At 40.8% G+C, this 25,451-nt stretch overlaps 1 protein-coding gene across 5 annotated transcripts; it reads left to right on the plus strand.

The window, feature by feature from the left end:
- The first annotated feature begins 319 nt into the window (after nt 1–319).
- On the plus strand, nt 320–25,327 carry LOC136780610 (autism susceptibility gene 2 protein-like). Of its 5 annotated transcripts, none has more exons than XM_066739098.1 (16): nt 320–1,902; nt 17,303–17,485; nt 17,564–17,677; nt 17,764–17,799; nt 18,424–18,450; nt 18,534–18,594; nt 18,691–18,893; nt 19,019–19,390; nt 19,598–19,833; nt 19,983–20,096; nt 20,193–20,416; nt 20,495–20,739; nt 20,804–21,001; nt 21,142–21,421; nt 21,511–21,649; nt 21,734–25,327. In XM_066739098.1, exons 1-16 carry the CDS (start codon nt 1,537–1,539, stop codon nt 22,704–22,706), a joined length of 3,771 nt encoding a protein of 1,256 aa, XP_066595195.1. In that variant the 5' UTR covers nt 320–1,536; the 3' UTR covers nt 22,707–25,327. The 5 variants fall into 5 exon arrangements, with proteins under 5 accessions (XP_066595195.1, XP_066595193.1, XP_066595192.1 ...); XM_066739096.1 differs by having other exon boundaries at nt 321–1,902; nt 19,986–20,096; nt 20,489–20,739; XM_066739095.1 differs by having other exon boundaries at nt 322–1,902; nt 20,489–20,739.
- Nucleotides 25,328–25,451: the final 124 nt, after the last annotated feature.

The following is a 25,451-nucleotide window of genomic DNA, read 5'->3' on the forward strand; positions in this document are numbered from 1 at the left end:
AAATATAAAATTTGGTCAACAGCAATGTGATTTGATTAATTAAAAATGAATAGAAAAAGAAATTACTAGTTATAGATAGCAAGCTATATTTTCCTTGGGTAAAATATGGAAGAAGAAATTGGTGGTGTGTCTAGTGTAAATTTTCTAAAATTGTCACATTGCTGGACCAATCTGGTGAAATATCAGGTAAGGTAGGGTCAGGGGCTGTCACCTGGCAACACTGCTCCGTTTCCAGAGCGTACCTACGCCATGTTTTCATGGTAGGGGAGAGTGAGATGATAGGAGAACCGCTGCGAGAGGGAAGGATAGAGCGAGAGAGAGGTGGATGACAGAAATGCATACAGCCGTGAGACTAGCGGCGCATAGTATACCATTAATAGCGCGTCTCGTCCGGTGATTCGGGGCGTGTACGGGCAGCTGTGGAGCAAAGGAACCTCGTAAGGGCTCCCGATTATCCAGCCGAGGACCAACTAACAGGAGCTGAACGTTAACATGGCGGTGGGTAAACGTTCAAGTGAGTGAGGTTCGTGGACAGGTCGCCATTTTTCCTGTACGATGCGGCAACAGTGCTTTCGATCCGCCATTCCAAACAATCGGTGCGCTACGTGCCCTCGTAGGGTGGCCGTGGAACATCGATAGGAGCTGCCGGAGTGCCAGCTTAGCGTCTTCGGCGCTCATCCACCAGGAAGTGGCCTTCGCGAAGGTGCCGGAGCTCGGAAAATGACCAAGAAGAAGCGGCCCGTACGCCGTTTCCGGCACAGTGCTGCTTCCTCGTGATCCCCGCTGATCATAGTGAATGCTCTGGCCCTTCCTCAGCTTCTCATCTCGATCGATCCTACGTGCTCTTTGTGTATGTGTGCGCCTGTTTGTGTGCGTGTGTATGTGTGTATCTATCTGTCCATCCATCTGTCTCTTTCGCTCTCCCTTCCTCCTCCTATATATCTCAATTATTTTCACCCCAAAACTGATTCGCAAACTGTACGATTTTCCTCGAACCTCGTTACGACAGACACAAACTTTTGTGACCTCGACGTGCAAGTGTCTTTCTCTCTGTGCTCGCAGTGTCTGCTGCTACGTGCGTCAGTGTTTTCTTCTGTCTCTATCTATTTATCTATCTTCGTAGAGCAATGTGCATTTCGACAAGCACCGGGTTTCCGGACTTCAAGCACTAGCGGTAAATAATATTAGTAAATTTGAAATAAGGGAGTCCGACCCTTGCTCCAGGTAATTCTGAGCCGATTGAAAGTGATATTTTCCTTCTTGGACTGGGTGAAAATCGAATTTTCGGTGATTAGAGTGCGCAACGTGTAGGGAAGGATACTGGGGGGGAGAGGACCTGGTGATGCCGTGGATTGCGTGGATGATAGAGATTTAGGATTTTCGTTGGAAAAAGAGAGACTTCCGGTGTAAGGGGAGATACGAGGACTCGCATCCGGTCCGGCTCGCGTGAAATGCTCAGCGATGCGTTGGTGATCAGGGTTAACGTGAATCTGGAGGAGATTTGGAGGCGAGATCGGTTACCGGAGGCGGGTCGAAATGGAGATCGAGGCAAAGCAGAGGAATCGGAAGAACCGGCGACGGGAGCGGGCACAGCGGATGCTGGCGCAAAGGGAGAGTCTGACGAGCGCGAAACAGCAACAACAGCAACAGCAATTGGTGAGGAACGATGAGGAAGATAGCCATAGCGGGGAGGACGAGGATCACCCAGGAGTTTTGGGATTGGGTGGTTTGAGAACGGGACACCCTCGGGACGGGCATTCAAGGCCGCCGAGGCCACCCCGACCACCGAGGCCTCGCAAGAAATCCTCCCTTAACAGCTCAGGACAGAAGGAACCACCCTTCGAAGAAGACATTATCGACGGCTTTGCCATACTCGCCTTTCGCACCTACGAGGAGCTCGAGGTCAGTTCTCTACGAAAAAAAGAACCAAATGTTAGGTTAATGCCATCAATCTTCTGGTAAAAAACAGTGTTTTACGCAACATTTGTGCATTTTTTAAATTACTTTTCGTCTGGACACCACTAGAATTCATAGGCGCACTTTTATCCTTTCTTCTCTCTTTTACTTACAACTTGGATATCATCTTGTTTACAACAGTACTGTTTTTTCTTCTATGGCTTTTGTATCACAAACTTGCATTTTGCTTATTTCTTTCACGTGGTAAAGTATCTTTCAAGTAGCAAATGTATGATTTTAACCTATTTGCGAACATCCACGTAAATCTGTTCGCATATAGTTTTGTCTTCAATTGAAATAATGGGAAAAGGAATTCAGTCAGTGTTACTACGGACTTGTTAGAAAAGCAAGGTCTAAATATTAATAGCGTGTTAAAAATATATTCTCCGTGGTCGATAGCTTCCTTTTATTTTTCAACAACAAGCTAAAGGTCAGCTTTTCCATATCTCCTGTATATTTTTTATTTCAGTGTTGAGGTTAGTTTTTGAGGTTAGTTTTGTGACGAGCCAACGTTCCGGCGTCTCTTTAGCATATTTGTTTCTCCAACTTTTGCATCTTCTCCGTGACTTATGTGTTTTTCCTTTCTTTCTTATCGTTTTCTTAGAAGAAGAGACTTTACCGTCGGCTTTCTCACCTTCCAGAAGTTCCAATTCAACACCTTCCGTTTTTCCACAGCTTCTTCGTTCGACCAAATGTTCTTCTCCCACGTTTCATTTTCTCCAACAACCCTTTACTCTTACGTCATCAGCCTCTTACCTGACTAAAATTCCGTCAAGCACCGGATGCTCCGCTGAAATTGAACTAATTTGTGGCAAAATAACGATTAACCATTATTCACTAGCTAAATTACGAAACAATTTTGTGACGACGAAGCAGTGCGATACACACAACGGATTACGAACTTCCTAGTAGTCACATTATAATTGTATTATTTATGGCTCGCTTAACGAGCTTCAAACTTTGAGATTTTTCGTATCTCGCTATCTCTGTAAGGACTAATTATCTGATTATTTCTCCTTTGCTTACATTGGAAACTGCGATTAGCCTTCCGATTACATTCCCTTTAAACGCGCTCGTATTTCTGCTTTACTCTCGAAGATTACGATGCTCCTGAGTTTATTTTCAACAAGTCCTATCTTTATTTACACGGGATAATCTTCTTTACCTGCGCCCCTCGCTATTTTTCACAATCTTTTGTTCCCTTCGCGGAACTATTTACCCTCATGAAAGAAAAAGACAACGCCATACCGTCCCGGGGCTATAAGTTTGAATAGCTAATTATTATTTTCCAGACCCATATTTTCGTTTGAAAGAGACAAAAACTGATGGATTGGCAACAATAGCGCAAGCGCCAACGACAAACAAAGACAAAATTTGCTAATTCCTTTACTAGGAAAAATATGTTTTGCTTGGAATGTTTTCCCTCTCAAACATGTTCGGATTCGTGGAAATTTCTATCTCGAGACGTTCGGCTTTTTCCTTCCAAATTGAATATCACCATTTTTCGCGTGTTTTCGCACGTTATTAATATTGTATGCGTATACGTGTGCTCGTGTCGTTAGTGCTTTATGATACAATGCGTGAAAGCTGGCAGAATGTTCACGGATGTGGCTAGAGCTCGTTTGCGGTATTTAGGGTTTTATGACTCGGGTACATTATAGGCGGCTTTTAACTTTTAATGGAGCCGTGTAAGAGCCAGGCACTGCAAAAGTTTCAAATTCCCCTGCGGCGGTAGCGCCAAGTGCATCAAATCCATGCAAATCGAATTTTTTCGACGGGAAACTCTTTATTCGAGAAATATTTACTCGTTCCAACTCGATGGATCATCGACTTTGCTCTTGTTTCAAAAAGCTTTTTCATTTTAGGGAACAATAGGGATACCTTTATAGGTAGGAGGAAATCCAAATAAAACTTTACACCAATCGGACTTTAGCCGTTGACACTTTTTAACGATCAACCTTCGCACAAAATTATGAATAATTATTTGCAAAAAATTATTCCTCGCAAATTGCCGGTAAAGAAACGTTCGTAAAGTACACTAGGCGGAATTCATAGGTGATTTGAAGCATTATTAGGATTTCACGGGACGGTTAGTTTATAGGTTAGGATCGGTATAATCGATCCAGTCCAACTTCCGGTAAGATGAACCATCGTGGCGCGCCAATACCGTCGAAAATAAAACAGCAACGTGAATTTAACAGCGCAATTACTCGAGTGAGAAAAATGCAATCAGCTTTCTCAAGTACCAATTCTACGACGGCCATTAATTACGCCGTTATCTCGCGTTAATTTCGAATCCGCGCGAGTGATTCATCGATGGCCCATCTTAACTAATTGTTCGAGTATCCCACGACTTGTCGAGAAATAGCTACGGATTATATTAATTACTATTAATAAAATCAACACAATGGATTACACTCCTACCTCTCTTCCTTCCATTCATCAACAATATCTTCATCTCCTCTTTTTTTTTTTTTTTTTTTTTTTTTTTTTTGAGAATTTCACTGAATTTCTCAAAGACGAAAAATATATATATAAAGATTTTATGTCCATTCTCAGACTATTATTCTTCAAATTAAACAAAATATTCTCATTAAAACAAGTAACGAACTCACAGATTTAATCAGTCACTAAAAATAGCGCAGAATTACATAAAATAAATGTTTATTCGACATATTACGACAAGTACTTGCCTAGCTCGTGGTTCATGATATTGCATAAAGCAGCTATTGGATGTTTAAAAAATGTTCTTTTGAAAATTCCAAATTTGACGTAATCATTGTAGCTTTATTTTATCGTCCATCGTTGCTTCGTTTTGTTTCACTTTTATTCTTTTGTTCAGACGTCACCCTGTATAAAGCGTACATAAAATTTAATAATTTTACCGATATTTTCAAAGTAACGTCGGCTATTAGGTTTTATGATTTATTTCCACTCGTTGGGGTTGTTCGTTGAGGAGGGCGAAGGGGAGGGGAAAGCTTATTTATCGGCTAATTTTGCGACTACACTGAAGGCACCAAGTATCGTTATCACTCCGAATACTTTGAAAACCGCTTAAACCGGTCCGTGGACTTTGCAGCCATGAGAGAATCGGAAAATCGCCGAGTCCTCGACTCTAAAACCGCGGGATGTCCTTCCTCGACAATACGGTGGCCACACAACACCAACAATTTTATTTACTCAATTAACAACTGACAAAGCACGAATTACCGCGGCTTTCTTATCCTTGCGAAAGATATTTCGCGCGTACAGTTATGCCCGGTTAAACCAAATCTTTTTATACAGACATTCATTCAAAACAAATCCCTCGTTATCCTGGAAAAAGTGTCACTCTCCTGCACTCGTTTAGCGTTCAAAGAATTTTTCGTTGGTACGCGACTTTGTACAGATAGCTTCTTGAAGACGTCGATCTGGCTTCTTTGATTGAAAGATTTTTCTTCCCAAAGAAAATAAAACGCGCTTTGCTGCGTCAGTTTTGTTTTGTTTTGTTTTTTTTTTTTTTTTAACTGACTGCAGATCGGTAATCAATCAATTTGCTCGATGGTGAAGCTTTGTTGAACGGTAATTTCCCATAACTGCATTGTATCTGGTATCGTCAGTCAGGACAAACAAATAATTATATTAATCACATCGCAATCAACTTGTACCCTTTCGTATAATTAATTCTGCATTCATGAATTCATATTGCTTTTTTGTCCATCTGTAATCGGATTGATTTAATAGCCAGTAAATACTCGTGTAATGTGTTTACTTGTCTATCGCTATCTCGGTCACTCGCACGGACAAGCGATTCAATTGCACGAAAAGCCAGCAAGAAGAATGCGACGATGAGATAATAAACTCCGATCCACGGTTTTTTTCATAGTCACTATTTAGTGGGGGAACAGCTGATTCATTCGGTTGTTAAAGACGAGATACGAAAAGCGAAAAATATGAGTCGGTATATCAGTTAATTTATTGAATTCGATTTCAATCGAAAAATTAATAACACTGAGAGCCAACGTTATGATAAATTATACGAATCGAAGTTTATCCTAATTATATATTAATTCTGTGATAGAGTTTTAAGACTAGCAACATTATACACGAACAATTTTCACATAAATAAACAAGTGTGAGTGATTGGAGAATATTAGTTGGATATTTAATTTTGATTTGCAGTAATATTTTAATGATAAGAAAAAAAAAAAATTCACATTTGGAGCTAGCGAGATAATTAATTCCGAAGATTGCAAACGACACAGTGTCTGAAAAATTACGGAAACGGTGCGATCAATTAAAATTTGGAGTAACTGGAAAACATTTGTTATACAAGTAGCAGGGTTATAAATGAAATCTCCAAAGAACAATTTTGCATTCAGAGCCAAGAAAATACTTATCTGTCGAACATGAACGTGTCGTGAGGCTGGGAAAAATTGTAAAAGTGATAAGATTAATAAAAATCTCGAGAAAAGGAGAACACCGGTTCGAGATGTAACAACGTTAGAAATAAATATTTCAAACGACTAATTTTGCATTTAGAGCGAAGAAAATACTTATTGGTCGAACATGGACGTGTCGAAGGGGCTGAGAGACTCGAGTCTCGACAGGAAACGAAAAGGCAACGCAGCGCCACGGTGCGGCTTGGCGATCTTGCGGGGTGATTGTCCTTAAGCACGGCGGATCCCATCTTGAGAGACCGGCTCTCCTCTCTCGCGTGTCTTCGCATTCTTCCAGCGCCACTGGCTGCTCGGGAAAAAAGTGGACTGCCATCCTCCCCACCCCACCGATCTAGCTTGTTCCCCATCCCCTCCCTTTCTCGGAATTTTCGCGATCCCCCCACCCCATTTCGAGAATTCCCCGAATTTTCAAATTTCCCGGGCCAAAACGTTCTTACGCCCCTTTGAAATGGGGGGGGGGGGGGGGGAGCACATTCGGAAACACATTGCGAGCGATTTTGTTTCTCCGGCTGATTTACAGTGAACCACTAAGGAGCCGTAAGAACGCTTTATCAGTAGCTGGCGTGCGTGTCGGTCGTAGGTGGCCGTGTACGACGAATAATTGATGGTCGTTGTGGATGAAGAGGTGGCGGGGGAAGCTTATGGGGGGAAAAACGAAAAGTGCTGCAAGAGCAGAGGCCGAAGCGAGTCGGGAGCGTCGTGGGGTAAAGGACAGGAGGAGAACTCGAGGGGCCGAGAGGGCTCGTGGCGTGTAAACTGTTTGACGTCGGGTAATCTGTAGGCGAGACAAACTGGCAAGGAGGAAGTAAATTTGCGGCCTGCAACGCTAAATGAGGAAGCGAGCCACTGACCTGTGCAGCAGGTGAATACAAACCAAAGGACTGCTGCGCGCTTTGCTAGGAAGGTCGCTTATTTATAACGAACGTTTGCTATAAACGGAACGCGAGCCTGCGGATCACAAACGTGGCAGGCTTGGGTCTCTCATATCGATCTGTGGAAATCTCTCACTTTGCGCAATTAAAATTCTGTTGAAAACATTTCTGTTTGTTTCGTTTTTTCTTCAAATCCATTTGTAACGTATCTACTTGCGAGAGAAGACTGGTTAACTCGTATCGGTAAAAGGAATTTTTCTAATCTGCGCAATCGAAGTAGTCATTTTATTATCTTAACGCGCTTCCAATCGATTTCCGGTGAATCAAAGCGTTGAGTAAGGAAAACTGCGAACAACAAATTTCTAAAACTCAACGCTTATTGACACTTGGTGAGTTAGCAGGTGTTTAAAGTTTAAACAGTGGATTGAGCGACAACTTGAGATTATCAATTACACGTATTTCATAATCTAAACCACTACATTTTCACGCTTGACACCGACATGACTCGAGCGACATTTCCGTCTTAATTTATTTTCTTCTGTCGCTTATAGTCATTCCCCGCTATCGGGTGGAAAGTGAAAAGTATGGTTGGGGGGAGAGAGAGAGAGAGAGAGAGAGAGTAGTAGTAGTAGTCTGAGCGAGAAAGCACACGAATGTTGATAAGCGTTTCTTGCGAATTCTGCTCGAGGCAAACTCGATGTATAAATCACTTTTGTTGCTGTTACTCTTTTTTTCTTCGTTGCCATGCCTACGCCTTTCTTACACGTGTAAACCTTTTTAAACGTTGACCATGCATTCAATTATTTGTCATTATTCGTCTGCTCTTTTCGACCTTGCAATAAAATTTCTCTCCCAAATCATTGAATAAGTCTCTTTGTATTACCTGATCAAAATTTTGGTCGTAACATGCTACGAGTTGAGTAAGAATTTTATTACACTGTCTTACATGGTCCTTGCAAAAAAATGTTGCATTGTTACATAACGTGTATATATATATATATATTATTACTAAAAAAAATCACTCGTCATCACGAAAGACCCTGATAAATTTAAGCAGTCGTTAGGTCTGATTGGCTCGTAATTCTATAGTCAAGTGGCATCTCTTCTGTATAAATGAAATTACACCTTGAACTGTATCGGATTATACCGATATGGTAAGGAGTACGGACGATTGTTGAATGTTAATCGAGAGGTCTTTCTAATTTTACAGCGAATACTTAAAATGAAATATATAACTGCAATGCAATAAATACATCATAACGTTTTGCATGAAAACGTATCGCAATAAGTTTTTTCTGCAAAACCTATATAACTCAATTTATTAGGCTTTCCTTCCAAGGTTATTTTGTAAGATCCATATAAACTACAGCCTTATCAGGATCTCGCGTAAACACGCGTGACGATCCTAATCAGGGCCCTCGCTTGATTCGCCCCATCAGAGTCTGGCGCCGTTTTCTAGCTGTGACATTGAAAAAATTTGTTAATCGATTTTATTATAAGGACTAAAACTTATGTTCGCCTCTCGGTGAATTATCGTTCCATCTCGTTCAGGTCCATTGTACCCAGCCTCCTTTTTAGGGAGACCCGACGCTTTGCTCGCCAGCGATCGAGCGATTGAAGCGATTTTCAAGAGATTATTTCGCTGCTACTTCAGCAAAGAAAAACAAATCGGTGTGTAATCGATGGGACAAGTGTTGCCACTTCTAAACGGCGATCAGCTATTGGTGGATATATATCTATATCTCGGTTAAGAATCTTGGTCTATTTGTACATAATCCTTTTTCTCTCCCCCAACGATACCGATCCGGGCCCTCGAGCTGCAATTTAATTGGCTGTAGCCGCGAATTGTTCAACGCCCGAAGCAAGAGGCTCTAAGAGAAAATAAAATTAATCCAGATGAACATTTTATGCCGCGCTAATTAGAGCCAGATTTTTTCTCTTTTCGAGTTTGCCTCACGCTCGATCCTATCTCTTCGCACGCCATGCATTATAATTCTCGCTGTCTGCCATTCACGAATATACGCGTCCGTTGCGCAATCAGAGATTATCCAACGAGAAGTACTCGGCTTCGATTTCACATTCGACTAATTGCAACGTCACAGATGAGAAAGTCTCACGCAAAATTTCACTCGACGAACAATAAATCGTTCTATACTTTGACGCAGCATCTATTTTTTTCTTTCTTATTGCGAAGATGCACTGACCACCGAACGGGGAGGTTCTTAAGAGTTTCAGTGATATTTACGTTATCTGACTCATACACTTGACACTGAACATTTATGTCACACAAATCTGGCCAGTAACGTTAATTCTGCTGCGCCACGCACACACAGAACCAGGCATAAATGTTTTGATACGACCTGTCGACTGTAAACAGACTTTTATGTTCTTTTTATGCTTAACGAGCCTCTATTCTCCATCGAAATTATTTTTCAAAAATTAAATGGCTGAAAAACAAAGGCCTCCAGATGGCTTCTAAGGGATTTTTTTTTTTTTTTCAAGTTTCGCAAAAGGAAAGAGCTTCGTCGTTAAAATTGTCGTAAGGATAAGAAATAAATATGGTTTGTGCCAGGGTATTTTTCATAGAGGAGGGGAGAAAGTTTTTTCTTTCAAGGCTCGAGTTGAAAATTATTTTTCAAAAGCTAAAATGGCCGAAGAGCAAAGACTTTGGGTGGTTTCTAAGGAATCTTTTGAAAGTTTCGGAGGAGGAAAGAGCTTGCGTCGTTAAAATAGTCGTAAGGATCAAAAATAAACGTGGTTTTGCCGGAATAGTTTTGATAGAAGAGGAGGGGAGAAAGTTTGTTCTTTCGAGACTCGAGTTAAAAAAGTGTGATGTAAATTGGGAAAAAGTTGTTGGGAAGTGTGGAGGATTTCCGGGGCGGGGAGGGGGTGGATGGAAAGCCGAGCTTTTCTCATTTGGCCGGTGGTTCATTAAGCACGGCTGCTCCCGAGGAAATCAGTATAGGTTGGGATAATAACGGACATCTGCTGACGAAAATCTCGGGCGAGCTGCCAGTGCCAGATTGACGTGGCGAGAAGCCGCTGTTGGCGGTCGTTCAAAAATTATCCGTGAGTAAACACGCGTTGTACGCGTCACATTTAACGAGACTGAATCGATACTCGAGTGAATAACTTACGGCTGATAAACCGTGTTCTGAAAATCCGTACCGTTCTCTTCCTTCTCTCGGGGAATCCCTCCTAATTATTATTATTCTGTTTGAAAAATGAAGCGCACGTTTAATCGACAAGAAAAAGAATCACTTTAGCAATTGTTTTCAATATTTGTTCACACCAGCGACAAACTCTGTTACGAAAATCCTTATATATATGTATATAGAAATTCCCTCGAAGAATCGTTAGTTTATCAGAAGCGAGGAGAAAATCTTGCATCGATTTTGAAGGAATATATAATTTTACGACGATCCCTGAAGGAGGTTTGATCGCTGATGAAAAGAATATGTTTGTCACAATCCGTTTCATTGGATTGCAGGAGAATAGCAAGCGAACGTTGAAAAGTGATACGGATGATCGAAGGAAGTAGTCGGACGCAGGTTTCCTGATATTGATCGTGGCCATAACTATGAAAAAGGGGTGACTATAACAAGTGCCATTGAACGGGACTCGACGAGTCGCTGATAATCCGGTTTTATTCTCGAAATCGACATAATGGAAGCCACTTGATGGCACTTTGCCACTTTGCTGATTTTACGCCTGGATATTACCATACCGGAGAAGATTTTTCTTTGTTTTGTATTGGCACAAGTGATTGGCCAACTGCGGGATTGCTAAATTTTTCTATAAGAACGCGATGACGCTCGACCTAGAAAGGCCCGGAATCAGCTCGGATACGTTTGATTTTGGATTCGAGAGGGAAATATCCGAAGGAGTGTGCGGGGAGAAGAAAAGCGAGGAAATTGCTGGAATACTCTGAAGGAGTGGCGAGAGGAGGAAGAAGTAATGACGAGGAACCGTTTGGACGCCTCCAATGGCGATCGAGTTTCATTCATAAAATGACGCAAATAAAAGCAACGATTGACACGTATAACCCGGGGCAGAATCTGACAGTTGAATGAAATTTATTGACAGCCCCCGAATGCGAAATCAAACACTTCTGAATAATCGGTAATTTTTCATTCCATTTCGCCCCAGGTTCGACGAAACCTTTCTCTCGACTGGGCTGGGAAAAATTGATATTATGGAGTGAAAATTAAGACGAGATTTAGGACACTTGAAAACGCTATATTCGCTACATTGAAATAAATTACTGGCCAAGTGCCATGCGATGAAAGTGAAGTCGTACATTGAAGCACGAACATTAAAGTTTTCACAGTGGTAAATGCATGGCTGTGACCGATTTATCGAGGAGGAGTCTTCGATGTTTTCTCGTATAATATTTGTCTCTCGCTTGGCTGATAAACAATTCGCCAAAAAGTGGAGATCGCTCGATAATGGACGTAGCTGTAATAATTGCGCTATTAAATACTGCGTTTAACGCGTATAATAATTTGAAATATTAACGATAATCGAGTCACGTTGATTCACAGTGTATTTTGTTAATAGGAAATATCGAATTAACAGTAATTCCCAAGTTAGCGAGATAACACGACTGAAAGCATACTTGAACAGCGTCGATTAGATATACACCCGTATTTTTTACTTTTATGTTCAATCATATCCGGGGCTCGACTAAATATTATGTAAACATTGTTAGCCTAACAAGCGTGATAATGTCAATGAAAGTCGTTAATTAATTTTGAGGCAGGCAATTTGTCTTACGTAAGGCTGCGATACTCGACTTGTTCATCTTCTTCGATGTTACTTTGCGTATTTTTCGCTTCTGAACTTGGAGCTTTTCGGACGAGCGTGAAGAAAGTCGAAGAAGCGATGACTGAATCAAACGTGGCTTCTCGGTATCAGAGGGAGAGAGAGAGAGAGAGAGAGAGAAACGTTGACTCGCGAGTGTGGTGAAAAGAAGAGCTTATTGAAACAGAAGACAGAGAGAAAACAAACAGCAGTTAAAATAGAAATAAAATCGAGGAGAGTCCCTTGTATTTCGCCAGGCACGATAGAAAAAGGAGAACTGCTAAACGTGCGTGTGTATGCGTGTTTACGCGCGTACGCGTGTGAGGTGTAACTCAACGCGAAAGGAAAACAAGTTAACCGCTTCTGTTGTATTTATTCGATAACGAAAGCTCGTGTTAAATCATCTTGGATTATTAATACGTTCCAGGAAATCCTCGGACCGAGTCGACTGACAAATATTTGTCGTTCCTACAAGCAACGGATAAAAAGACGCATGGGACAGCATCGAGCAATAGTGGAGAAATTATTGACGCGACTCGCCGGTTTGGCAAAGCTCGACATTAGTGGAATTCTTTTGTCGCTGCTCGATTTAATTAAATACAAATTGTCGAGGAGAGCGTCGGTTATGCATTTTACGATTAACGATAATGGACTTTTTGCGATAACAAAGCTAGGAGTTGGCGGAATTGGTGAAGGATTTGCACATAAAGTGGCGCGCGCGGTGGAAATGGCGATGGGCTTTATGTCCAGGCGGGTTGCTGGAGGGGAATGGGAGGGGGGGGGGGCAGTACACGAGAAGCAATAAAACTGTACGACGATCGAAAGTGATGTCCGTGTCGTGCCGTTTCGTTATAACTCGTTTTATTCGCGAAATTGGTATAAATAAAACACCGGGCGAGGCGCTTAAACGGCTTAAATGGCGCTTGTAATAACTAATAAAAATGCGGAATAAATTAGAGGGTTCGGAGACGAGAGGAACATAAGTGTGTCACGAAGCCGGTAATTAATATTTATCAATCGACGTGTTGAGTGAAGAAACCTTCGAGAGCTATATATATATATACTATATGCATACTCTATTTGTTTACAAACGTCCACTCAACGTGTAATTTATTTATCTCGGTGACTTGGTGTTATCGCCACCGTATTTGCGCAGTCGCGCCTCAATTAAATACTTTATTTCGATAGACTTAATTATCTCGACGATGGATATTCGACGGATTTTCAGCGTTTCCATGTGTCGGTAAAAGGGGTGAGAGAGAGAGAGAGAGAGAGAGAGAGAGAGAGAGAGAGAGAGAGAGCGTACCTCAGCTGTATATGTATACGGGGCCCCGAAAATACATTTGGTCAAAAATTGCCACACCTGGCAGCGTACCAAAAGGCCAGCACAGAGATGCGATGGATAATTATAAACTCCAGCCGCTACATTTTTGCCATTCTCAGCTTTTAACGCTTACACGTGTAAATGCTAATGCTAACAAGCTCCTACGTATATTGTTACGGAAGTGTGTTTATTTAGACGCGACCTCTACCGCATATTAACCTAAACATGGTTTCTCCTCAAACTTTGTTCTTGCGTGTTTCAAAGAGTAACGCAATTCTTCTTCGCTAACTTCAAGCAGCAGTGCGCCCCACGCTGCTTCATTTCCGAGCTAAAATATTTTACGCTTTAATCCAGACTTGTTTTTATACACCTTGACCCCTTACCCATATTTCCTCTTCTCCCCCCTCGAGCGTAAATTAATTCGACGAACGAATATTTTTCCAATTACTTTCGTTGCATTCTTTTCTTCGCGCATATATATCGAGACTACTTTTTTCTACTTTACTCTTTTCCGACCAGTGATTCCGCTGTGTTTGTCTCGTGTGGTGTGTTCCTGTGTTGGTGGATGTTAATGCACACACATATACGTTCCCACATACATGCTAATGCGCACGAATTTGTAGGCTGGTAGTCGACAAATCGTCTGCACCCCGGCATTATGTCATCCAGCACGCTCGACTTTCCAGCGTAAAACGCCGTGCACGCGACACACAACTTGCTCGTATTCCAATTAAATTCCCAGGAAGCGTTTTAGTTCTCCCAGGCCAATTCCCCGTAGCACGAAATCTGCCGCTACCGCCGAAATTCGCGTAGCCAATGTTTTCCGTCCGCCATTAGACCTCGCTTAACCTAAAAATTGAATTCTCCTCTTTCGTACAATTCGCGAAAAAGCCCGGGAAACGCGTTGTAATTTCAGAAAATAATATGTTTATTAGAATGCGTAATCAGGTACTGAAGAGGAAAAAGAGAGGTTATACAGAGAGGATTTGAGGGAAAATGCGATATGAGATTTTTGTATACCGTGCTCTTCGTGTCGAAGTTTCCAATTAGGAATGGCAGAAAGGGTCGTAGAAAACAACGGTATTTTATTTGGGGTAGGGGGGTGGGTATTTGTACACACCGCCAGTGTTGCCACGTCTTTCGTGTTTTGGCCCTCGGTGCTTATTGTTGACACGATTGGCCCCTAATCACAGGCAACACTCGCAGTCCCTCTGCATGACATTTATAATCTTGAAACAAAAACAAGGCTGGTGGGGTGAAAAGGGGAATGCGTGTAAGCTCGTTAATGTGAGAACATGTTTAACGGGCCATTGTATTATTAACTGCCTTAATTAAGAGATGTTGAATCAATGTATTTTAATGGGCTCGCATGTTTCTCATTATCCGTGTAAAATATCGCATTACACTTTTCATATTATTCCCGTGCACAATAATTATCCTACTTCATTCCCATTATTCGCCTCAACGGCTTTCCTTCAATCTCTCGCGCAATTCCAAAGCGATTTTTCTCCCGACTAGGAACTCTGCAAAAAGCTAAAATTCGAGAACAAAATAATTACGTTATCGCAAACGAGTTCTTGCCAGCGATTTCCTTGAAAGTCCATCGACAATGGCTGTCGCAACAAACCAGAAAGCGCGCCAGTTTTTGCAAAGACATTGCGGTGGTTTATTCAATTAATTCACGTCACTAACTACCACGTAATCCTCCAAACAAGTAGCTGTTTTAAAGGATTTAGGAATGTACCGCGCGCAGGCCGAAAACACCTTTTCGACAACTATCTGTTTCTCGGAAAAACAAAGAAAGCACAAACAATCAAAATATTTTATTCGCTCTGTCGAAATCCAGTTGGTTAGAGCGTGTGATTTTTGTAATGAAAAGTAAGGTTAGGTTTTGGGTGCTGGGGTTAGTGAGATTTTTGGAGCAGCAGAAATGAACAAAAGTAACGTCGTCGGGGAATTCACAAGTTATTCAGTACGGGAGCGCCACTGGCGGTGCTTGGGGTGGGGGAAAGAATAAGGTAGTGCGTGAGATAGAGAAAGAAGGATGGAGAGGAGGGGAAGAGGAGAAAGAGAAGACATTGACCGAACAAGCAGCGCGACAAGGCCTGTGCTAGGCCAGCTGGAAGAAACGAACCCCGATATTCCACTCTCTTCCACTATCATCGACACACATACTATATCCCTCTGCTCCTTCCCTTTTTTCCTCTCCTTCCACCAGCCAGCCATTGTAATTCGGAAATCGAGCTGTTGTGCTCTCCTGCCTCCTGCCGCCTGCACCGTAAATTCTCTCAGCAAATTTCTCCGGTACGCCTAAAACCGCTTAGAAACTTGACCAGCCATGAAAAGATTCCTTGCATTTTCTCTCCACCTACACTTTGTCTAAGAAACAAATTTTCGGAACTATTTTAGTTTCTTTCATTACAGGCATAATTAGTTGTCTCTTTTCGCTAAATAATAAATTTAAAAAATCTATACTTTCAAAAATAGATCACTACTTATTATTCCAGTATCGAGTTTTTACCACGAAACATAATTCTAAGAGGCTTGCATTAAATATTTGCATGAAACGGATTTGAGTCGTGATTTATTTTCAGTATCAAAAGAAAATTCTAAGAGGCTTATTCGCGATGCATTTATGCATATATGTATACTTGAGGAGGCTATTTTACGAAACAAAGATTTCCTCATATACCAAGAATAAATATACGGGACATTGATGTCCAATACAGGAAACTAAATGGTTGATTAAATTGCAAATATTCTATCTATGGAGTTGATGTTCCTACTTCTAACAACCTTTCAAGCATGTCTCTTAATCATACGTGCTTTTACGAGCAAACTATAAGTACAAGACAGCTTCTGAAATCCATGCCTGTATCCATTAATATTTCTCATTTACAATTTATTTAATTTCAGGCACGTGAAAAAAAATACTTATGGAATGTCTTTTTTTAGCTTTGTCGATTGCTCTTTTGTAATAAGCTTATAACTAAAATAGAATAATCTGCAATCTTTTACTCATTTTTGATTGCCCTCTCGTTAAACATGAGAACAGATTAAAAATCGATATACCTATGGTAGAAACTCGTGGATGTTACAATATCGATTAGGGAAATATGACAGACGGGTGATAACGGAGTAGCAGCGGTGTTGCCGCTCCATTTCCCTAAATTATTTAATTTCCCTAATTTTTGGAAAATTGGGAGAGTCGAACATCTATGGTGGAGTTGCGGATGTCGAGCATCGAGCGAAGTAGGGAGATTTGACAAGAAGAAACGGGTGATATTGGGGGAGTGGTGGTGCTGCCACCTGACAATGGTTTCCGGAGGCGCGAGAACTTTGCGGTTTAAAATCGTTCGAATCTCGAAGGGAAAGACGTGTGTGCTGGTGCAGCTCGCGCCACTTTTTCTGCGCAACAGCGCGAAACTTGCCTCCTCCTCGACCCCTTCAGCCTCCCTTCTCCCCCCTTCTCCTATCCATCGGAATCCTCGGAGGACGCTCGCCTTTGCTGCAAACCGACCGAATTTTCATCATGCTACTCCGCCTTTTGCGCCCACCCCCGGAACAATTTCGCGCAAAATTTACTCCCGACGTTCTCGAAAACCATCGTTGACCAACAGACCCGCCATTGGTTAAAATGGGTTCGCTCAATTTTTCGTGTTCCTAAAATTTCCGGGGCCTCGTAAACAGTTCGGATTTTTCTCAATGGTCGCTACCGGCATGCACCTCTGTGACAGATCAGTCGAAAACATAAGGTCTTCTTATATTTTATTTTCTGCTCTTTCTTTGTCTCTAATTCAATTACTTCCCATATTCCTGATTTCTATTGTGAAATTTTATTGTTTTCAAATTTTTTTAAATATTTTTTTTCAAAAGTCTATTAATTATTTTATTATTTTTAATTACAGAGTGCAATAAAACTTGCTGGTAAAAATAATGTGAAGAAGCTCCATAGCTTGCTGTCGATAGCTGATGAGAAGCCAAAAGTGGACACTGGGCAGAATAATAGGCATAGCGAGCATCACATCAAAAATCATTTTAAACACAACCATTATTCTCATAATTCCATACTGACACCAACACTCAACCAGGTAATAAGATTCTTTGAATATCTTGATGACTCAAAAATATGTTTACATGGAAATTAATGACAAATGATTTTTTTAAAGGCCCTAGATGCAGGGACAAGTGACGACAGTGGAAGAGCGTCTGAACAATTGCATGGCCCTGGTGTACCTAGGGATTGCCAGGACGCAGACAGTTCCAGGGACCATCTCAGCGATGTCAGTTTATTTATTAGTTAGAAAAGTTATTCTGCAAAGAAAGCAAGAAAAATCATAAATTCATAAACTTATGTATCTGATTTCAGGCTAGCAGTCATTGCAGCTCGGGTAAAGGTTATATCGTAAGTATCACAATCAGAAAAAAGTCTTCTAGAAACCTTATGGAAAATAGATTTTAGGGAATATTGATGAAAGTTTTTAAAAAGATTCAGTTTGTAAATATATTATTTAAACAAAACATTTAAGTTACTAATTGGTGATTTCGTAATACATTAATAAAGTATTTTAGAAAGCTCACAATTCAAGAACATTATAAAAACATGTAGATTCATTTTGAATATTAAACTTGACCTTCATGTTTCCTTCAGGTATCCATCCATAATAACATATATATTTAAATTTTTTAGGATTTTACAATCACTAAATATAATTAGTGTAAAGTTTTACTTTTTAATTTCTTAAATTTCTAGGTCTTGTTGTTTCTCTCAATAAAATCCAATTAACATGTCTTCTCTTTGTGAAGCTTTAGAAAGTAACTGTTACTTAAAATGAAATTAGCCTTACGGTAATGTTTAATGAGAATGTTATATTCAATGTTCTATCAAAATTTCATTCAAACTAACAAGTAATTCATAATATGTATATGGTGTCCTTTACAATTATTCTAAAATTCAATACTGTTAAGATAAATAATAGTAGTTTCCTTTAAACATTGAAATGTTCTAATTGTCTTAAATCTCTTTCAGTGTGATAGCGAAGGAGAAGACGATAAGGTAAGATAGAGTTTCATAAAACTATAGAGTTCTTTAAAAATGTATCTTTGCTATTCTTATATTAACCACAACATTTTTTACAGGGCTCGGATGCCGAATCGATACTCTTTGAATCGTCTACCCCACCGCCCCTTGCACGAAAATGTAAGTAAATTTAAGACTAAGCAAGAATGATTAAGCTTACTTAAACTTATTTATTAGCTAATAAATTAAATTATGAATAACTTTTGTTTATTGCAGACGAATTGCCATCTTCCTCTCCGCACGTGTTGCCTCCAGCGAACGGTGCAGGAGGGTCCCCTCCGGACACAGGTGGACAAATTTCTAATCCAGCAACGGATGCGCCGGCACCTATTCCTCCACCAGTGCCAGCTTCAGCGCCAGTTCCAACAGCACCAAGTCCTCCAAGCCCTACGTTACCTCCACACATATCCCAGCCACCCGTAAGTTGAAATCCTATGAAACAAATGTTAAGAAATTTGACTTTCTTAGTACGTTTGTTTAGTATAAACTAGACAGAATTTTGGAAGGAACAAAAGTGATAAAAACTTGAAACGTAATTTTTTAGATGACTAGTCCGCTGGCAGCAAATCCACGTGCAATAGCTCCACAGCAGCGACCAGCATCCCCCACGCTGCCACAGCCGTTGTCCCAGCAGCCACACACAACAATCCCAGCGCTGCATCCTCCGAACGCACCTCACGTCTCGTCGAGCCATACAACTAGTCCGGCAGTGGCGAGTTTAGGCGTAACGCCGGCGGCGCCGTCCAATGGAGCCGCAGCCACAAGTTATCCGCCACCCTTACCCATGGCAGCTTATCCTCAAACCCAGCCATCCTATCCACCTTTGTACACTCCGTACACTGCCCTTAATCACAGTCCGTACCTACCACCCGCCGTACCCTCACCATCGCATTCTGCATCTTCCAGAACAGAGGTGGTGAGTCTACCTTTACAACTTAATAAAAAGCCAACATACTAATCGGTTTCTCAATAGAGGAGTCCAACTATCTTATTCATGTCATGAGTCACATAAACAAGCACAAAAAATATTTAAAACATACATTTTTTAGAATGAACTTTAAATTTCCTTATGGATTTCTGGTAACTTATGAGGGTAAATAACAGCTTTAATTGAAATTTTCAGAGAGGTAGCAGGGCTTCCCCGTGCACGAATATTAACAAGCAGAATATCGGGAGCACAAATCACAATAATACTCCATTGAGCGCAGCAACGACCACGTGTGTCTCTACTATAACGAATACAGTTACCACCGCAAACACAATCGCCCATCGGGACATGGTGGCTTGCAGCTTGTCCGCTAGGAATAACAATAATTCTCCACGTGGACATAGCCCGAATAGGGAGAGAGACAGCTATAGGTAAACCATAATAATAATAAAATTAATAAAAAAATGATTTAAGTAACAAATCTTTTGGAACAAGGAATCCAATGAAATGCTGTATTGATTTATTATCAGTCAGATTTTTGAAAGTCTTCTTGAAGAATTGGCGTTAATTATTGTTATAGCAGCAACGTGAGTAGCTTAAGTCGAGGCAGTATAACTCCTGTCAGTGTGCCAAACACATCCTCCCCAGCTAATTCTAGTCTACCTGCATACTCCAAGCCACAAGGATGGATTGGGTAAGGCATATTGTTAATTTCTTGATTAACTAAAAGATACAGAAAAAAAAAATATATATATATATATGGTTATTAATGTTTATATATCTTTTATAGCAGCAGCAGCAATTCCCAGTTATCGCCAGCAACAGCTACATCCGTGCCGAGGCCGACGCCTCCACCAGTTCCTCCTCTGGGGATCCATACGTTCCCACCGCCGATGTTCGCAACTCCATTACCGCCACCCGTATCCAGCGCGAGCCCACACACGTCGTTGCCTTCTCTACCACCCCCGACCACCAATCCCAACCCCTTCTCCGCGGAATCTCTCTTTCAAACAAGTAAGTTGAGCATTACCATTGATATCCACGACAATTTCTTCTGGACGGAATGAGTGAGATTTTTCTAATAAGGTGCAGGTGCTAACCGCAAAGCAGGGGTGAATCATGTCGCAGGTCAAGCAGATCTCTTGAGGCGAGAGCTTGACAATAGATTCCTCGCGTCTCAGGATAGAAATGTAGCTGTTGGCGTTGGAAATCTACCACCACCACCTTATCTAAGGACCGAAATGCATCATCACCAACATCAGCACACACATGTGCACCAACACACTACACCACTGCTGCCACCTGCGGCGGCCACTACTTTATTTCCCGCCCCTATTGTAAGCTATAATTCTGTTCTTTAAAAACATGAATGAAAATACTATGAATTATATCAATATACAGGAGACCAATTCATCTTTTCGTCCGCGTTTACAGTTTAAGGACATTCCAAAGCTCGGAGGAGTTGATTCTCCATTTTTTCGTGGGAGTCTCAATCTTTCCGGGTACTCCGGTTTTAATACGGGCCTTTTGCATCCTGGTATTGGTCCACCCTCTACGCCTTTCGTACCGCCTAATCATCTAACTTCTTTTGCACCAAAGGTAATTAAACATTTGCATTCTATAACGCGTATACCATAAATAACAGTTAAATTTGTAGCCACTAAAAAATGGATTCATTTTTAGTAAAATAAATCATTGACGAACTATTAAACTTATTTCAAATGCTTTTGGAATTACAGAAAAGTGGAAAATGGAATGCGATGCATGTGCGCATTGCCTGGGAAATTTATCAGCACCAACAAAAACAACAGGCGGAAGCCAAAGCTGGTGGTGTGGTTAATGCCAAAACGGAGTTACTGAGGCCACCGGGTCATCTTTACGCTGGTGGACCCGGAAGTGGCCTTGGACTTGGTGCTCCACCAATGACATCACCGTTTCCTTCCAATATGCCTCCTTCACACCCTGCTCCACCTCCGCCGCATCCTGTTGGATTCTTATCATCACCAGCTTCACATTTAGGTAAGCATATAGTGTTGTGTTTAAGTGAATAGAAATAATGAACCACCTCAGTATAAAATTTGAATAATTAAATATTCATAAAATTACAGGGGCCGGAATGTCGCCTTTTGGAAGATACCCTTCGACGTTTGGAGCGCCGAATCCAAACTTCACGGGTCTCTCAGGGTTTCCACCTAGAGAAATGCCTCCTTTGGGCGGCCTAGGTTCGGTTCATGATCCTTGGAGAGGGTAAGTACATAAAAGTACCATCGAGTAATGTTAACGATAATATGGAATTCTTAAATATAATTAAAAATTCATTGTATTTTTAAGGTTGCAACGAGCTACGAGTGGGTTTCCTCCGACAACGGTATCATGGGGCTTAAAACCAGATCCATCAGCGATAGATCGTCGTACAGAGATGGAGGAGAGGGAAAGGGAGCGCGAAAGGGAGCGGGAAAGGGAACGGGAACGCGAAAGAGAACGAGAAAGGGAAAGAGAACGGATCCGAAGAGAAAGGGAACGAGAACGAGAAGAGCAGCGAGAACGGGAGAGACGCGAGAGGGAGAAAGAAGAGAAACGGAAGCAAGAAGCAGCTGAGCGAGAGAGAGAACGGAGAGACAAGGAGCGTAGGGAAATGGAGAGAAGGGAAATGGAAAGAGAAAGGATGTTACATCAGAATAGGCAGCACGCGATAATGAGAGAAAGATCACCAATGAGAAACGGATCGGTACTAGATGGAGAAGTTAGAGTGAAAGAAGAACCGAGAAGTAAGGATGACGAAGTTGTGATGCTTTCAAGGCCACCGGGACCTGGAGGACCCCAACAGGGCCCTCCTGGACCGATGCCGGATCCCAGGTACCATCCGCATCCTCCACCGCATTATTTGACAAGGCACCCACATTCAATGCCTCAGCATTCCATGTCAAGGAGTATCTTGCCAGGTTTGGGACATCCTATGCAACATTTTCCTCCGCCTACTGGCCCAGGAACGCAGCCTGGTGGACCCTGGTCGACTGATCCTTTCAGAGATTATAGATATGATCCTCTTCAACAATTAAGGTATAACCCTTTGATGGCAGCTGCTGCGTTTAGGGCAGAAGAAGAAGAGAGAGCCAAACTTTATGCTGGATATCCCCCGCCACCGGTAAACTCGCTCAGAGCTAAGGATCCAAGTCCAGGACCTCTCAGTAATCTTCATATGCACCACAGAGCTGGACCTGGTCCTGGGGTACCACAGAGACCCATGGAGCCTGCGCTAATGCACGATATACACAAAAAGGAGGACGCCTCTCAGTCTCGATGATACATCCTGCCAGCCAACACGGCTAACAAGATCCTCGATGGAGCTTCCCAATCCTAACAGGAATTCTCTACTAATTTATTATTTTAGTTATCAACAAAGCTCCACTGCGTCTCATGAAAATCTTCGGTAAATCTTCTTACTCCAAAATTAAGCTTTGGTTTAAAAAGCAATTGATAGGTAGAAACTTCTCAAGAAAGTAGCTTTTTGTTTGGATCAATTGAATGTTTAAGGTCATTAGCTTCCTAGGAACGAAGCTTTCTACAGTCTGGACAAAGCGAATTTTTAATGTTAGAAGATTTCTGAAAATCCTAAGCCTTCTGTGTCCTAAAATAAGCCAATCTTTCTTTATGGAAACTTCCTAGAAACAAATCGATTTGTTAATATTGGTAGCCTTTCAAGAATGATGCTCATATCCAGGGCGAAACTCTTCATTCTTTTAAGCAAACTCGGTGGATCTTAAAAGCTTTGGAACGCAAGAAAGAGGTTTACAAGGTCGACACTTCCTGTTTATCTTTTTTTGCACTTGGAGGGATCTAAGCTGGATTAAACTTCGCAGCCACTAAGGCCTACAAACTCTTGGTGCTGGAATCTTCAGGCGTATGTGGCGTTGTCAAAGAGATTGTACATAAATTATATATGATATTTATAGTGAGCGATACGGGAGAAATGCGAGTGTTGGAACGTGTTGTGAGTCTTTCCGCGGGATCTGTAATTTACACATTTTCCCAAGGATAAAAACTTTAAAAGAAAAAACGACGAAGCGTTCTTCTACGAGCAAACTCCGCCCTGCACCTTCCTCATGAGATAGTCGCGAATCTCCAAGGTCCAAGCTTGCGTATCCAATCCTGCTTTGCTCTTTAGAGATAAATTCCTCTCCTTTTGTACAAAAGTAACTTTAGATATAGCTATGTTATGCGATACCCGCAGTTTTCGGGGGTCTGACTGTCTATAAACAATATAAACTCTAATTATTTACGATAAATATGCGTACAGTTTAATGAAACAAAAAAATCCAAGTATCGTGTGTAATATTATAATTATAGTAGAGTGCGCGACGATACTATATAAACGAGAAAGGGAAAACCTAAGAATAGGTGAGAGGACGAAAAAGAAAGTGAGTGAAGAGAACGGAAGAGGAGCGGATCTCTAGCGTTACTCAAAAAAAGTTATTTAATTATTTATTTATTGCAATGTGTAACTTGAATCTCTATTTCCCAATGCGACGAAGGAGTCCTATTTTAATCAGTGTTTATAGGAGAAAAAATATGAGTGAAAATTTACTTTCATTTTAATATGAATTTTATAAGTAAATAACAAATGAATGTGAAAGTATCTGGTTGCTCTTAACACTCATTGGCATTAATCACGTGCAAGCACAAATTTCATATCCATTAAACGTCTTGTATTACAATAAATCGCTTATGCGAGTTTGTGTTTAGCAACGTCGAGATTACTGTTAATGATTGGCCAAAATTTTAGGCTCTTAAACGGCGAATGCTTAGGTAAAGTTTGATTTGCTAACCGTTTAGAACGGCACTCTGGTGCTTTTCCTGTGATATAGAAAATGATTCGAGAATAGTCAGATCCAATCATTTCCTAAATGTAATTTACAGCGACCAGAGTAATAATCATCAAATGTCGATCAAACACTCGGATGATAGAGGAAATTCTGTGAGTTTAATCAATACTTTCAATCCTACAATGCATATAAATCATTTGTTTAAATTGTTAATTATAGGATTCAAGTCTATTATTAAAGATTTGTATTTTAATTGCATCCTATCGATCTATTTGTAGAATGATTGAAAGTAACTCAGTTGCTTAGTAGTGATTTTAGTCTAAATTAGTTTAATATAATATTGGTCAATAAAAATCGTTTAATTTGATCCAAGCACCGAGCGATTTAAGGCCAATTCTGCCAAATTGAATTCGATATTGTGATCGACATAAAATTGTTTAAAACATCGTTTATACACAAAACAAGTTTGGTAGAGTTAGACTTATGTTCGTTGATTGGCAGATGCACGATTTTATCTTTAGCAATATTTTGTTATGGGATACCATTTGACCGTGCCAAAGTATTTGAAGAACAGTTTTAATATTCTTACTAAATTCTCGACTGGATCGCTCTTTATTTACTTGGTTGAATTGTCCTCGATTGTTTTTGCGTAGATCATTAATCCATCCGACCAGAAAGCATCTTTTACACGAGCCGTTATAAGAGCAAGGGGCTTGGAAAAAGCTTAAGAAAGCAAATTTTCCTGTGCCATGGGATCAAGAGATAGTTTTTACCACCTTCCCCTCGACCCTGGTACCGTAAATATTTTTACTCTTCCTAATCAATTCAGACTCTCGAACGTACTTTCGTTTATACAATGTAAAGTCGAATACGATGAAATTGTATATTATTATATAATTAATATGACCATATGCAATTACAAAATTGTAGATATTTTTCATCGATGCAAATTGCAATAAGAATGCAATTTTTTTGTTCTTGTAGATATCGCGAAGTATAAAAGAGAATTTTGTGTGAATAGGTTTTTTCTAAAATTGATTCTTTGTAAAAGGGTCTAATAATCATAGTTTCTATCAAACCTCGAGTATTCTCTATTTTAAGATACTTAATTCCTAGTTCCCCATCCTTCAGAAAATACAAGTATAAATGAATTGTTTGGAACAAAAATTAATGTTCAAGGAGTAACAAGGGTTTTCATAAGCTTTTGACATTTCATAGAAATAGTA

Source organism: Prorops nasuta, unplaced genomic scaffold (genome assembly GCF_024137725.1).
Source record: "Prorops nasuta isolate Cenicafe-Biocafe unplaced genomic scaffold, Cenicafe_Pnas_1.2 PNAS00019, whole genome shotgun sequence".
Lineage (NCBI taxonomy): Eukaryota > Metazoa > Arthropoda > Insecta > Hymenoptera > Bethylidae > Prorops > Prorops nasuta.

Excerpts from the sequence above, each read along its gene's own strand:
- LOC136780610 (XM_066739095.1), top strand. The coding sequence starts at position 1,537 with ATGGAGATCGAGGCAAAGCAGAGGAATCGGAAGAACCGGCGACGGGAG. Across the intron at positions 17,678-17,763 it reads CCAGGGACCATCTCAGCGAT|GCTAGCAGTCATTGCAGCTC; the intron begins GTCAGTTTATTT and ends ATCTGATTTCAG. Across the intron at positions 20,417-20,488 it reads GGAATCTCTCTTTCAAACAA|GTGCAGGTGCTAACCGCAAA; the intron begins GTAAGTTGAGCA and ends TTTTCTAATAAG.